General features: G+C 29.3%; 1 protein-coding gene across 4 annotated transcripts in view; it reads left to right on the top strand.

Annotated features, from left to right (window-relative positions):
• Positions 1–16,121, top strand: part of LOC142334185 (serine protease inhibitor-like) — a 267,470-nt gene that overhangs the window by 20,832 nt on the left and 230,517 nt on the right. The window contains exons 1-2 of one of the 4 annotated variants that reach the window (XM_075382000.1): positions 2,338–2,406; positions 14,898–15,226. The exons of 1 other annotated variant lie outside the window; for it this stretch is intronic. Coding sequence is in view for 2 of the 3 variants with exons in the window: in XM_075381998.1 (XP_075238113.1) it covers positions 2,382–2,406 (25 nt within the window). In the remaining variant the exon portion in view is untranslated. Of the gene's footprint in view, positions 1–2,264; positions 2,407–14,897; positions 15,227–16,121 lie in introns of those variants that run through there. 2 more of the 4 variants (XM_075381998.1, XM_075381999.1) reach the window with 2 other exon arrangements.

Here is a 16,121-nt window from a genome sequence, read left to right as displayed (position 1 = left end):
TTATTATACTCGATTGTGCCAACAAAAGAGGAACATTTTGATACACTTCAAAAAGATAGAAATATTTATGGTCATAATATAGGACCTTTTGAATAGTTTTTACTTCCTTCTTATAGATCGGACAGTTTCGAGACCTAGCAGAATGATGTCCATGGCGGTTAACACAAACTGGCGAATCCTTGCAAGGGTCATTCGGATATGGGTCACCACAAGAACAGATCTGTTTCCTGGTGCATTTCGCCACTGTGTGCCCGAATTTCTGGCATCCAAAACACAGCAATGGAGTCGGATGGAAGGACGGACATCCAGTCTATGAAGGCCAGCCATAATTTTTTCAGTACACATAGGTTTGTTAAATATTAGAACATGCAACGTGGAGGGTACTTCTCCTTTACGTCTGGTGTTCAAACGTCCGATCTTCTGCCGGTAGCAGAAGATCCTCCGTGATCTACTACGAAGGATCAGAGTTTTCATGAAACCAGCAGCCAAAGTGGTGTATTCCAAAATTCACATCATTAATTTAAATGACTTTCACTAATTATGACGTCACTATTATAGTAACGAAATATGTTCTGGTAATTTGTTATTACAAATAAAATTATTTTTGCCTACTATTTTTTCAGGATATATATGAACTAATTTGTTTATTTTTTTTTAAAGTATATATTTTTTTCAAGTATGTTAAACTAAGGTTTTGCAATAAATAAAGAGTAACAATGTCGTAATACAAAAGTATATGAAATGAGTTGTTTATTTATTATAGACTATAATGCTGTGATCTTCTTTGAACTGGGATAGTTATTTACGAAAATGATTTTTAAAGTAACGGCGTACGCGTTACTTTTGTGGCAACCAGTAGCAGGTGTTCCGCGTGCCGGGTTATAGGAGTGGTGTAAAGGAGGCAAGCAGAGGCTGCTTGCAGGGAGGACCCGCCTTCAGATTTTACATACGTATACTATAAGAAAAGGATAAACTTAAATGTAAAGGAAAAGATTTCTGTATGAATCTGATTATTATACCACAATTAATTGTCGAAATCTGTCAGCTGATTTATAAATACATACGTATTAAAAAAATTACGTAGTACGTTTGATGATAAAAATAAATACAGATGGAAATGTTAAACAATATGCGATATCATCTTTTAAAAAGAATATTACTTCTAGTCATCGCCATTTAAACAACAGTCTCCTCAACTTAACGTGTCAGTTAATACACTTATTTTTTCTCCCTTGAAATTGATTTTGAAAGAAAGCGATGACGTCATTGCAATTAAAACAGCTACAGCAGGTTCCTAATAATGGGTACTTAGAACATTTACAGAAATTTTATGAGCGTTGACAAATGTATGCAGCTGTCAAAATTACTTTTAACAAAATATAATAAGAGTATAAAACTATCTAACTTACCATCTTTACAAAATAAACGTATCCAAAGAACGTTTTGAAAGTATTCTTTATGGGATAGTTAATAAAAATCTAAGTTGAAGAATTAGAGAGTAGTTTTTGAATTTATTTTTATAAAAGTTAAATCATGTTTCAGATTAATTTTATAACTGCATGTTTGTATATCGTAGATAATAAATAACTTAATGTATATCTGCTGTAATTTATTTTAATCCATTTGTAACGTAAGGCTAAACATAAGGCGGTAATAACCGAATAGTTATTCGAGACAAAACGGTACTGATAATCAATTTATCTCAAATTTAATTTTCATTAAGGTAAGATATATTTTCATTATGTTATCATCTACTGCTTCACTCTAATAAGGTGCTCACCAATTGTAGGCCAGCATAAACTGAAAATAAAACTATTTTTAAGACTGAAAGAGAGCTTTGGAAAAGTAGGCCTACAGGATTAGAGTTTGGAAACATTAGACTAACTTCTAAAAAAGGTTTCACGAAAGGTGTCACGAAAAAGGTTTCTTTATTCTGAAATTTAATAACATAAGCTAAAACACTAGGTTTCTTCTAATCATGCCAAGTAGTCGCAAAATAACCAAACTTAAAGAAAAGTAGCTGAATAAACTGAATTAATGAAAAGTTATAAGGAAATAGAAGCATTAAGTTTAGTTTGTTTATTCAACGACTCATATAGCATGTGTTTTTTTTTTGTTTTTTTTTAATTAACGTGTCTGTAGAAGTCATTTGACACTTTATTTATTTTCGTTGTAAGTTTAATAGATTAGCTGTTAAATGATATCTCCTACGCGCGGGGTTTTTCGATGAATGTAGTGGTTATACGTGATTATTTAAAAGACTGCAATTCAAGGTCGTCCGTTACTAAATATTTATAAAAGCACCCACTCCACAACTGACAATAGAATTATAAAATCATTAGAGAGTTGACTCGGCGTGCACAGTGAGTTCGTATTCCAGAATGATCGTTCTTTCTACCGTTTACGGTCAGTAATAATATTATCTACAACATAAAATTGACGTTAAATTTTTTATAATGTTCTTAAAACTATGAATATTTTGTTATCAAATTAAAAATTTATTTAAATATTTTATTTATTTATCGTGTACGTTATTGAATTATTTACGGTTTACGGTTTTTTTATTAAACGAGCCTTTTATTGTGATGTTACAATTCTGAACAGTTTTACTTTTCTGGCATCATAGTTTTAGAGCTATGCTGCAAGAAAGAAAGTATGGTAACCACTCAAAAAATGGGGTATGGGATTTTTTTTGCATTTTTCGATGTTTCATGACTCAGGGATCCCAAAACAAAGAAAAAAAAGTGGAGGTTAATGTTCGTACGTGGGTATGTATGCGTGTTGGTGTATTTGAAGCTTTTCATTGGATAAACCGATTTTTATGAAATTTATCACAGAGACTCGTGTATATGGGGCAATATGTTGGTAAAGGTTTGGAGTCAATATCTTCAAAGGGCGGGGTAAAAAGCTTCTTTGGGGGTCAATTTTCTCACATTCTTGTATAGATAACTCCACTTTACATTAACCTTGCGTAGATACTTATCTTACCCCAAATTCTTCTCCTTCACCAAAAATGAAAAAAAGCTACCTTTTTATTTATTGCATATTTTTTAACCGATTTTTTTTTTGTCTTCCTAAGCATAACAGTAATGCAAATGGCTAAAAAAAATACTTTAGAGGCAATATTGGGGGTGGGGGAGCCAAAGTTTAAAAATATAGATTTTAAAAAAGTTTTTTTTAACTTTTTTTAGCTTAAATAACCAGTGCCAGGAAAGTTTAAAAACTTGGTGTGAAAATTTACTATCGTAATTCATAAAGGTATGATATTTTATCCCATTAATTTATGTCGGATTGACTGCAGTAAAGTAAGTTAGGACAAATGATATCTCTTTACTGCAAATAAACTGTGAATAAATACATTTTGTTATTGAGTGAGTATTTATGCATAGTGTTTTATTCAACTGAATAGAGGTTTTATATACAGAGTGATTCAGGAGGTAAAGGGAAATAATTTAGGAACTGATTCTTGAGCCTGAAATAAGGAAAAACAGTTATACAAACATATGTCTGAAAACGTTTAGTTTTTGAATTACGGCTAGAAACAAAATCGCACGGATTTCAATTTTCCCAGTAAAATCTGTTCATACTGAAAATTCTAAAGCGTTACGTAAGGGATAAATTTGATGGTTTCTTATGTTTACTGACCTGAAAAATCGAATAAAACAGGTTCCAGAACTGTATTTCCTGCAGTTTTTATATCCGACGAAAAACAAGTTTTTCTCAGGTTTGAAGAACAGTAATTTTGTTAAATGACTAATAAATGCGTAAATTTTACTATCGAAACTTGAAGAGAATTTAATTCTAAGAAAATTGGTAATAAATTCTATGAAAATCAAAAAATAAAATCAACTTTTATAATTAAAGATAAAGCAGAATAAAACTTAACAGCAAAATATTATGTATTTGTAAAAAATAAAGACAGCTGTTTTTAGTACATAAGTTTAGAGCTCTGAAAATTTCAAATACTTTTTATTAACTTTAAAAAAAAATACTCAGCGTTTTATACTGTATTAATTTACAATAAATATTTGAAACTTCCATCATTAACATCAATGCACTTTTCAACTCATTTTCTTACATTTTCTGTCACCAACCTAATATCTGCAACTTTTGCGTTCTTTGATGTGGACAGCAGCACTGAAAATGTGAGCGATCAGTTCATCGGATGTGTCTACTTTTTGCTTGTATACATCGCATTTCAAACATCCCCATATACGTTAATCTAAGGGACTAAGGTCCGTTGATGTAGGTGGCTAATTTACCGGCCCTCTACGTCCAATCACCAAAACGTATTGATGCTTCATCAAATTGATAGTACATTTCGTTTTGCCAATGAGAAATTTTCAAGCACTGTAAGAAATTCATTGTTTAAAAATTTCAGATAATTTCTCTCCATGACACTTCTAGTACGAAAGGGCTTATTAATGGCTTATTAATCGATTATCGATTGTGCCACACCAAATGTTCACCGAAAATCATTATTGAAAATTTGATTCAACTACAGTATGTACGTTTTCTTCAGAGTACCGATGTGATTTCCGTGTGTTGTTTTGCCATTACGGGTAAAAGTAAATTCGTCCTAAAATAGTATGAACAGAATTAAGTGGTATTTATTGTTAACCCAAAACTGCAGTCGTCTGGCATGATCGATCACCAAGCTGGAGGTATTGAATTTTCTGAACATATTAAGGACGCAGTCCGTGAGTATGTAATGTTTTCCAATCTGTACTTTGTGGCATGTTAAGTCGAGTAGAAACTCTTTGCGTGCTCTTTATAGGACTAAGCTGTACCATCTGAAGAGATGGTACAGCTTAGTCCCTTTCCCTTTCATCACCGTGTACCGGTGATGTTCAAATTAAACATGAGCACACTGGCAACTGTACCATTCTCATGAATTATTAAAAATTCTAAAAAATACTATACGGTCTGGAACTACTCGTCCAGCATATCTACATCTGTACTCTTCTACCGCAACTGGAGCTCTTCCATCGCAAATCCGTATACAAAAATCATACCAGCATATTCTGCATGAGTGAGAGATACGGAATTTCACTTTATTAAATTCAGATTCAATTAGAAAACTGTAGGTAGAGTTTGGAACACAACAAAGAGAAAAATACTACATAACTTGATTCTCAAAAGTAATTAAACTCCATCAGAATTATTTCAACAACTAAACCGCCTAACCTTTATTATTAACATGAAACCACAATTTTATGACAATAATGAGTACAATTTCGAAGCATAGTTAGTGTTAGTGTTGCCAACCTAGTTTTTCAAAGATCTAAATTTATTTTTAATTTTTAATTTTAATTTTGTTTTTAATTTTTTATAATTTCGTAACATTTCTCGAATTTCTTTAATAATAAAAGTTTATTTATTTTTTGTTTTTCTCAGACTTTATTACAGAATTAAATTCTCTAAATGTTTTGATAGTAAAATTTACACATTTATTAGTAATTTACCAAAGTTACTGTACTTCAAACCCTAAAAAAAAAGCCTTTTTCGTCACCAAACTTCTTTGTTTTACATTGTATATGAAAACTACAGGTTTTGGGACCTGTTTCTTCATCTTGATCTTGAAAGATCTAAATCTTCATCTTATGTCAGGTCACCGACACAAAATGAAGACACATTTATGGAACTTACATATTTACAAGTGATAGCTTAAATTCCAATAAGTTAATAAAATATAAGAAACTAGTAATTTTCATTATACAGTAACTTATGTTTTTCTAATAAATAATTAACAATGGAAAAATAAATGAGGAGAATTCTTTTTTTTATCGGACCTTCCTTTGTGTAATTTTATAACAGGATGGTCTGATAAAATTGATGAGTCAATATCTAATAGTTTATATTTTATCACATTAAGATAGTACAACAGTTGTGCTTCCTGTGTGTAATCTTACTATTTAACCCTATTTAATTTAATGATACATGTCAGTATAAAAAAGATTAGATTGATTTTTTATAAATGCACACACAAAGCATATTTACCATGCCTGTAAACTATACAAATGGATTACATGCATAAATAGCTGTTTTTATGAGTAACCATTTCTCTCCAAAAATTTCTAATTAATTTATTTTTATACTAATTAAAAACAAAATAGACCAAAAATTATAATACTCCGATTAGCAGAGTTCCCCATGAAGTGGATACTCACAGTTAATTTTCATTATTATTTCTTTACTTTATTTGAGTTATTTTCATCCCCTTTTACTTATCATTTATATCACTCTAAATTGTATGTTCTGTAATCTTTCAAATCCGTTTTCTTCAAATCACCTAATTATGTGTTCGCGAATATTTTATTTATTACCTGATTTTGAGTGACTGCAACAATTATATTTTTTTTTTTTTTTTTTTAAGTTCTATGATCCAAATTAATATTTAAGTCCAGGGGTGGCAAAAGTATTTGAGTTCAGTAATAGATAAAACATTTTCTTTCATTTTTTTTTTTTGAGAAGGTACTTGTACTTCAGTTTAAATGTTATAGCTGTATTCAGAGTTGATTTTATCATTTATTAGTTTTTATTTAATAAATGCTGGTCTAATGTTGAATGTTGGTGTAGTTCTGATTTTACCAAATAATATTATTGTTTGTGGTTACAACTTGTAAGAACTTCAATTGAAAGACCACATAAACTCCTTGAAAAAATGATTTGATTTAGTGTTTTCTCTTCTGACATTTATCTGAATTTTTTGTTGGAAATGAAACTTATTTTATATTACTTCTATGTCCATTTTGCCGAAAAATATTATTTTATTGGAAAGTTTGACCGGAATTAAAAGGGTTTTCAAACTAAAAAAAAAAAAACACAAAATATCATAACACCTTTAAATAATAACTAATTTATTTTTGTACGTTCCTAAAGATTCATTTATACCCACTAGTTTATTTCTATTTTTCATTATTATGTCCTTAAATATGCTGTTACTCATATTTCTATAAGGAAGATTTCTAAAGGGAAGAAATGTTAGATGAGAAAATGTTACACCTTGCTATGAATCATATTTTGGAACCAGTGATCCAAAAACCAGCAAGCTAATCACTATTGGGAAGTGATTCAATAAGTGAAATTATATGGGAAGTTGGTGTATTCCTGAAGGTACTTAGCTAATAACAGTCATGTCCTACAAAATAAAATTCAGAACTCCCAAAATACATTTAAATTTTATAGGTAAAAATTTTATCGGTGGGAATTAAATTTTAGAAAACATGGTATTGTTTGGCTCAATAAATTTATATAATGTGCTTTTTAAAAATGTGTATTACTTTTTTAACATGGTTGTGGATAATGAAGCTGTGGAGTATTAACATTTTTTGTACTTTCATGGTGGTATTTATTTCTTTGAAGTTTACATTCAGTTATATTGTTTTTGTAAATTTTATAAATGAGTTCTAACTAAGGAATACCGTATAATTTAAATAACAAATTCTGAATATTCCCTGCCCAGATTTTTATATATTAATAAGATGTTGATTCAGTTCTATTGGACTAATGGAAATCAAGGGATGATTAAAGGTACCCATGAATTAAATATCACACCAAAGAGGTAAGATAAACAACCTAACACAAGACAGCACTTTTCCATTCTTAAAAAGTAGATTTATGAATCAACTCTTCCTCAATATGATCTCTACCAGATCACTTATTCTTTAAAGACAGTAAAGTCTTTACACTGGAACTCAGTGAATTATTTTTGAAAAGATAAGTGAGGCTTTGGATCAGCTATAATAACTATTAATACAGGATCTGATGTGCAGAAGGAATAATATCCCATATGGTTGAATTACCTATCTTGTATAGCCTCCTGAAGTATTGTGAAAATATAATTAAAAAGTACTTTTTTAATTGATTAGTAACCAAATGAACTTCCAAATTGTAATGAAACAGACACTATTTAACATCTACAGCATAATTAGAAGCAGCTGCATATAAAAACATTAGAAGCAGCTTCTATAAAAACTTTTGAAAGTAATATCTCATAAATTTAGAAATAGAGTGAAAATTTTAAATTAGTTCATCAGGCTTTTTATCCAAATTATCCATTACTAGATATTAGTGACCCGTGTAGGAATCCTAACTTTGTTCATAGTTTCCTGAACCTTGTAATTGAGGATTTTCTTTAATTGTAAACTTTACATTGTAGGATGGATGGTTCTCATCCATCTAATACATATATAATTATTACATTATTTAATCATCATTACATCATTATTTCATACACTTAAACTCATTCATCGTAGAAACAGTTTACTTGTATTAAATAAAATATAAGTTTGTTATTTACAACTTTCAAAGCAATACTTCTGATCAATTTGCTTTTCCATTTTTTAACCATGTATTTTTTTTAGAAATGAAGTCCAGTACATGCATTTTACAATAATATATAACTGAACACAACTTACTGTCCACGATTTTCTTGCGGAAGTGCTGACTTATAGGGGCTTATTACTAGTAAATGCTGGTTATTGTACTTATTTATACATATATACGTAAAGTATAATGTAATTACAAAACGAAAAAGATTCCCATAAAAATACGGTTTAGATGTATTCGATTTATAATGGATTAATAATGCAAATGCAAACACCTAAAATTATAATTATTAAAAAAACTATTTTCCCTTAATGAATATGTATGTCGTTTAAAATTCTAAATATGAAAAATACTACGAAAAGCGTTCCGCTGAATTATTATGTCAACAATAATCGACTTCAAAGTTCTGTGGAAAAATTTAATTCTTTTCTTCTAGAATAAAAAATACACTCCCTGCAGTGTAATTATGTTACAAACTACAAACCCACCGGGTTGGTCTAGTGGTAAACGCGTCTTCGCAAATCAGCTGATTTTAAGGTCGAGAGTTCCAAGTTCAAATCCTAGTAAAGGTAGTTACTTTTATAAAGATTTGAATGCTAGATCGTGATCTAGTATTCAAGTCCGTATACGATCTTTGGTGGTTTGGTTTCAATTAACCACTCATCTCAGAAATGGTCGACCTGAGACTGTACAAGACTACATTTCACTTACACTTATATATATCATTCTCTGAAGTAATACATAACGGTGATTCCCGGAGCCTAAACAGGAAAAAATCACTACAAAGATACAAACCGAAGAAGAAAGATGGAAAGCAAAGACCGGAGTAAAAAGAGAAAAAAGACAGAAAGAACAGAGTGAAATAACAGAAGATTTAGCGTCCAGATAGAAAACTATATCGAACGTTTACTGGACATAACTCTGAACGCGGTACAGTGACGCATACATTCCACTAAACGACGTCATTTAGGATATTATAAGAATGTAAGTAAATTGGTATTTGATGTGTAATCAACGGGATGGATAAAGGGAGAAGGCCCACATTCATTTGAGGAATGTGGGCCTTACAACGGTGGGAAAACGTTTCCCACACAATAGACGTCGATTTGAAAAACATTTCCGCAATTGACTCGGTACGATGGAGAAAACATCGTTCGGACAGTTGAACTGTATTATCTCATCTTTTCTAATTCGTATTCCAATGTAGGTGATTCGTCTTTCTTTTCACGAAAGACGAATCGTCTAAGTGATTAAAGAAATACTGGACAAAGTAAACGACTAATCAAAGACAAAGAGAACTCACTAATCTAAATAAACAAAAAAAATGCGTGCGTGTAAGAATCGCATTCTTTTTATTTTTTATAACCCTGATTAGTAAATCATACTGTTTTATTATAAAAACCTGTTATGACTACTACTGGATTAGTTTAAAAAAAAGTGAATGTTGCATTCATACACGAGGATGAACATGTTAAAAACAAAAGTAAACTTATAGTTTACTTGAAGTTTGATCAGTAATGAAACATTTAATTACTGTAATAAACAATAGTAATATAAGGCCCTACGCATAAATACTGAAGTGCTGCACGCAAATAGTTAAACGGAAAAGTATCTACTTTTCAGTTTTAACAAAAGGTTATTCACTTAAAATGTAGTATTTATTTTCACTAAGCCACATTTTCATTACCGAACGATAAAAACATTTAACTATTTACTTCTTTTTTCACGTCCTCCAATGAACCAGCACTCCCTCCTGGAAACCGTGAACAGCAAGGTGTATTCAGTCATTTTTTATTGTAAATGTGCGAACAACACTTTTAAAGAAAAATATGGTAAAATTGAAAAATAAATTCTGCAGATATATGCTTTGAAAGTTGAATTTTTTTTGTAAGTGAATTAGATTTCATTTACTGCAAGCAAGTCAGTTGTTTTAGATTGTATTATTTTAGATCTAATAACCTACACTTTTAAAGTTAAGATATTTTTTGGGGGGTTTACTGACATTTTTCTTATCATCTATCAGCATTGGATTGAAGTAAATAATATAGTGAATGAAAAAAAAAAAATTAAATTAATTAATTAATTAACATTAAAAATTAATTAATTAATCAATTAATTAATTATTATAATTAATTTATAATTAATAAATTATTGAAGTAAATAATATAGTGAATGGTTTATTTCATAAAAAATAAACTGAGATTCGTTAGAAAATAAAAATTAGTTACAGCATAAATGTAGTTTGTCAGATCGTAATCAATTCATACGTCCTAATAATAAGTGCCTCTTATATTAAATTAAACCTAATTTAATTATTAAGTATTAACTCAGAAATACACTTTTCTTGTTAGGTAACTTCGGTAGTTTACAACTACCTGAACTGTAACTTGAATGCTTAATGTTCTGAACACACAAGGTTAACTGGATTGCTAAAGCACTGGTCTAAGTAAACGCATATGGTCTAAATTACAGCATGCAGACAATTATCATTACATTATACACACTATTAGAAATATTATACTATAGAAACGTAAGGTAATACGATAATGCAAGCTTATTTTATTTTGGCTCGTAATGCAAAATAAAACTATATTTTTTACTGAGTGACTATTACAGTACAAAAGCATTTGTTTGAGTAGAAATAATATGTTTTTATTATAGAAATTTTTATTAACAATTTTTAAATTGCGTCTTGATGACTTACCAATTGATTTTGTGTTAAAAATACTGGATTTTATTATACAGTCCATTATTTACATTGTAATACATAAACAAAACTGTGAAAGTTATTCACTGATCAACCTATAAAATGTATAATCATCCATTTTAATCACCAATACAGTAAAATTAATTAAAATTCATCAATAAAATTCGATGTGCTTATATATTACGTCCGAGAAATCCAGTACCCCCTGCTTGCAATTAACATGTTCTACTGTTTTGGAGCCAGCACATGCGTCTCCCTCCGTAAAGGGGAGCGCATGTTTCTCCAAACACTAGGGTTCCTCCAGAAGCCAAATTCCTGTTAGGCCGAAAGACGCTAGCAGCAAAAGGACTTCAGAGGACGGACTAAAGGGGAATCATGCCGGAAGTACGAAGCTCATATACGCCTACTCTCCCACGACCAGCCCCAGTTAGTTATTTCTCATTGATATAAAGGGCCGGAACGCAAATAACAAATCCATCCATAAATAAAACACATAAGATCTATAACCGCCACTAAATAAATAATGACCCGCCCGATAAAAGAAAGACACAGCAGCAAGGGACATTTGTCCAGGTTCTGCGATTAGTAGGGAGATAATAAACTCCCACTATCCTTGCGTTCGTTGCGAGATATTCGGTTCCTAAGAAACAATTTTTTATCGCAGTTGGTATCTCTGCTCTCAAAGTCAGGCAAAATATCCACTCGCTTTTTTGTTTCAATTGTAGAGCCATGGGTGATATGAGCGGACGTACTTTCAGTGTTGGGGAGCGATTGGTGACATACATTTGGGTGTACGTACAACTACTGTCGGGGTTAATAATGGCACAAATGAGTGCTGCATTTCGAGAATACTTTAAAAAATACCTGCCTCATAAAACAAGAACGCTTGATTGGGAGAAAAATGCAAATGTTTGATTCGGTCAAACATGCATTACCACCCCCAATTTGATTGAATAGTCGCGAATTAAATCTACTCGTAAACTAGTGGCCTAACATAGAATACCGTTATCAACGGAATATGATCTTACTAAAAAAAAATTTAATTTGACACCATTTCCACCAGCCTTTGTGAATTAACTATCGAATTTAGAAGTCAAATAGCTGCTGTAGCCTGCTGTGTTATATTGGCCTGATTTCAAAATTCATTATCCTGACTAAGAGTGTTGTTTTCTGATGAATGTGCAATTTACACAATTCACTAACCAGACACATAGTTTTCTGTCTTAAGATGAATTTTCATTTTGTGTGCGAGGTGGAAAGTAATTTGCCACTTTTCATTAGCCAGAGGCTGGCTGTGAAATTTAAGCTTAATTTCATTTATTATGACAAATATTTTGAAGGTTTTAATTTGTGAGATTTTGGTAGCTGTTTTCTGTTAGTTTATTATTCCTGAAATGAATTGAAGTAATAAATAAATAAATACAATCAGAAAGTTGTAAGCAGTTTCTATGTTTAGCATGGTCAAATTAATTTCAAAAAGATACATCATGGAAATCAAAGAAGTCATGTGGGCGTATCATGAAAATTTACATATTCGTTTTTCATTGACTACTTGGAGATGATTCATGAAGAATGATTAATTACAATTTTATCAGTAGTAATTTATTTTTTCTGTACTACATTACATCTAAGTATAAAATAGAAATACTAAATACAATATAATTCATGCAGTAAGTTAACAATGAAATAAAAAAAATGCATATAACACATATTCAACAATTAATATTATACTATTAATTCAAAATTTTGTGGTTTAAAACCATTACAGTTATAAAAATAAAATAGATAATATTTTTTTTTTTGTTTAAATTGCATAAGCTTTCAAAATTTCTAGAAAAACATCAACTACAATATGAAGAAATTAAGTTAACAATAACACAAGGATGATTGTGGGTTTAGATTAAGGAATCTAAGCTTAGTTCAATATAAACTGTTTCAACTTGAATTTTTAAATTCCCAGTTTAGTTTTATAGAAATTTTGTGAGTAAATAATAGTATTGTGTTAAAAAAACAAAATGTCTTTATTTTCCAAAGGAGTTCCTTTTAATTTCATTTGTTACCAATTTTTTACACATTTTCCATAGTTATTGTACTATAATCATAATCAAACAGAGATAATTTTATTTTTTCTGTACTGGAAAATGTCAATTTCACTAATACATCTTTACCAAACTGGCAAACAAGAAGCTTCCAAAATTGTGTATTAGTTTTTAAAATGTCTCAAGATCTTTTACAATTTAGTTAAGGAAACTAAGACTGAAGTTACAATACCTTTTTATCCTATGCTACCATTCTAAGTTATTTGCAAACAGTACAAAATATTTAATTTATTGTGAAATGAAGAAAAGATACTTTCTCATTCTATAGTAGTATATCAATGAGTAAGAGTACTTCACAATATATGTGGTATGCTTATTTGAGGTACTGATCACCATATATTCTCAAATTTCTTGCAGTTTGTATTTTTTTTTTTAATATTATTAAAATTGCAAACTTTACAAGAACAACTTTCTTTATGTAACTGTAAATCAACAACCTTATCATCCTTATATAAAAACAAGTAATGTAATTGGTTTCATTAAAATTGTGTTAATTGATTAATAACAAGGAATAATTCAACTACAAATAAATTTTTCAGCATTATTCATTAATATTTATTCCACTTTTATTTGAAAAACATAATAATATATCCTCTGCAAAATATATTATCTCTGTTTGTTTACCATTATTGTTACAATTACATAAATCATTTATAAGAATGTTAATTAATATCGGCCTTAATGTAATAGACTACAACTTATATTGATCAAGTTGCTAATACGATATTTTTATTTGTTTTTGTCTATTTCATAATCAATAAAAACAAGTAAAACATTTAAATATCACCAGTATCAGAATCATAGAAATTTTATAAAAGAAACCTTTCAACTTTTATAAAAGAAACAAATGTTTTTGCAAGATCTAGAAAACATGATTTTTCTCCTTTATCCTGCGTTCTAAATAGATTACTATCCCTCTGTGCGCTTACCAAAATGAAAACCACAGTATCAAAAAAGATAGCAAATGTAATTTCTTTTAATTTTCTGAAAATTAAAAGAAATTAAGATAATTAAAAGAAATAAATTAAGATAATTGAATGATAGTTATAGAAATGAGATTTTCTTCTATCCTTAGATTTAAAAACTTGGTTATTTATTTGATGTTTGGTGAAGGTGTTGAACTTGGTAAAGTATTGTCAGTCATTTAATGCAATTTACTTAGTCATGGAACAGTTGTCAGGGGCACAACATGCTTTCTGCATTAAATTATTTTACAAATTGTTGACTGTGGGACTAAGATTATTGATTAATTATTAAGATTATTAAGGTTATATTGCAATCAGTTCAATATTTTGCGTCATAAGTGGGTACTGTCTGTTAATGCATTTAATTTTTGAGTTAAAAGGTTTGAGGAAACTGGGTCTACATTAAATTTATAATATAAAGGAGTAACAAAAAGTGTTAAAAGGCTAGAGAACATTAATAGAGTTTGAATTGCCACAACACCCAATCCAAAACATTTTGCAATTAAACATGCATTAGCACTGAACATCATACAACCATCAATCTGTCAAATTTTATATAAGGACTTAAATTATCAACCCCCCCCCATAAATTCAAATTGTTCAAGAATTAAAAGATGCTAATTTGGTTGCTTGCATGAATTTTTCAAGAATGTTGTAGCGTTTGTATGGTGTTGAAAACTTAATCCAACATATGTATATGTCAGATGAAGCTCATTTTTACCTGAATGGATGCATAAATGGAGCACTGAACATCCACTTCAATTAAATGTAAAACCATTGTATTCTTTTTTCAAGGTGCAAGTGTCTTAAAAAATCCGTTGGTGTGTTATACAAGCATGGTTACAACAATTTTGGGGCAAGAATTAGTTAATTTTTGAAATTACCTAGTCCCAGCTACAAGTCATGCTGGTCATATGTGTATTGTTACTTTAACAGAACTTTTTCCGAACCATATATCTAAAAATGGGTATATTGCTTGGACGGCTAAATCTCCTAATTTGTCTGTATGCGAATTTTATTGATGAGGTTGCTGAAGAGCAAGGTGTATATCAAGCGATGGCAAACATTGTGGAACTAAAATTAAAAATTCAAGAAGTTATATGTATTATACCAGCCATATTACGGTGAGCAATGGAAAATTTTTGGTTTTATTTAAAAATATAAAATAGAATAAACAGAAAATTTTAAAAACATTCATGTTAAAATACAAATTTATTTGAATACAGGAGTTTTAAATTTTCCCTTTCAGTTACATACCATTTATTTTCAATGATTTTTTTAGATTATTCTGTAATTTACTCTGTTTCCATGTTTATACTTCTACACAAATTACATTTCTATTTATTTATACTTAAATTAATCTCAAGAAAAAGTGGTTTTTAATATATATATTTTACAAAATTTTAGTTTCACCATAACATTATCAATAATATTAGGGTTAGAATCTTTAATCTTTGTATTGAGTTTTCAGTCATTTGTCTGTTACCTCTGTAAACTTAACAATTTGGGTGTTTTTTTTTTTTTTGTAAATTAGCTCTATTCATATATTTAAACCTACTTTTGAATTATATTTTGATTCAGGCACCAGCTAAAGATTCACCAAAATTGTAATTTTTATAAATATTATAAAAAAAACCAAAAAAAAAATTGTTATAATTAAGAATTTGCTTGATAACAAATATTTATAATTATTTGTCATATCAAAGTTCTTAAGAATATTAATAGTAATATTAAGTTCTTAAGTAATATTAATAAAACTGTTATTATTTTTATTAAGTATAATTACAATTAAATAAGAATTTTTCTAAATATATTGCAAATTTATAGGAAAGATTATATTTCATTATGGTTGTATTTGTTTATTTAATACAGAATTCATTATTAAAATTAATTATTATATTTTTTGTTTAAATTCACTAGTCTTATAACTTCAATATTGTTAAAGTAAGCTAAGTAAATGACTTTTAGGTGCTATGTATAAAATCTGCAAATTGTGTTTAACACCTTTGTACGTAACTA

The sequence above is a fragment of the Lycorma delicatula genome, chromosome 1, assembly GCF_047948215.1.
Source record: "Lycorma delicatula isolate Av1 chromosome 1, ASM4794821v1, whole genome shotgun sequence".
In the NCBI taxonomy this organism is placed as follows: Eukaryota; Metazoa; Arthropoda; class Insecta; order Hemiptera; family Fulgoridae; genus Lycorma; species Lycorma delicatula.
Note: the sequence above shows the minus strand (reverse complement) of the source record. Positions and strands in the feature narration are given on the sequence as shown.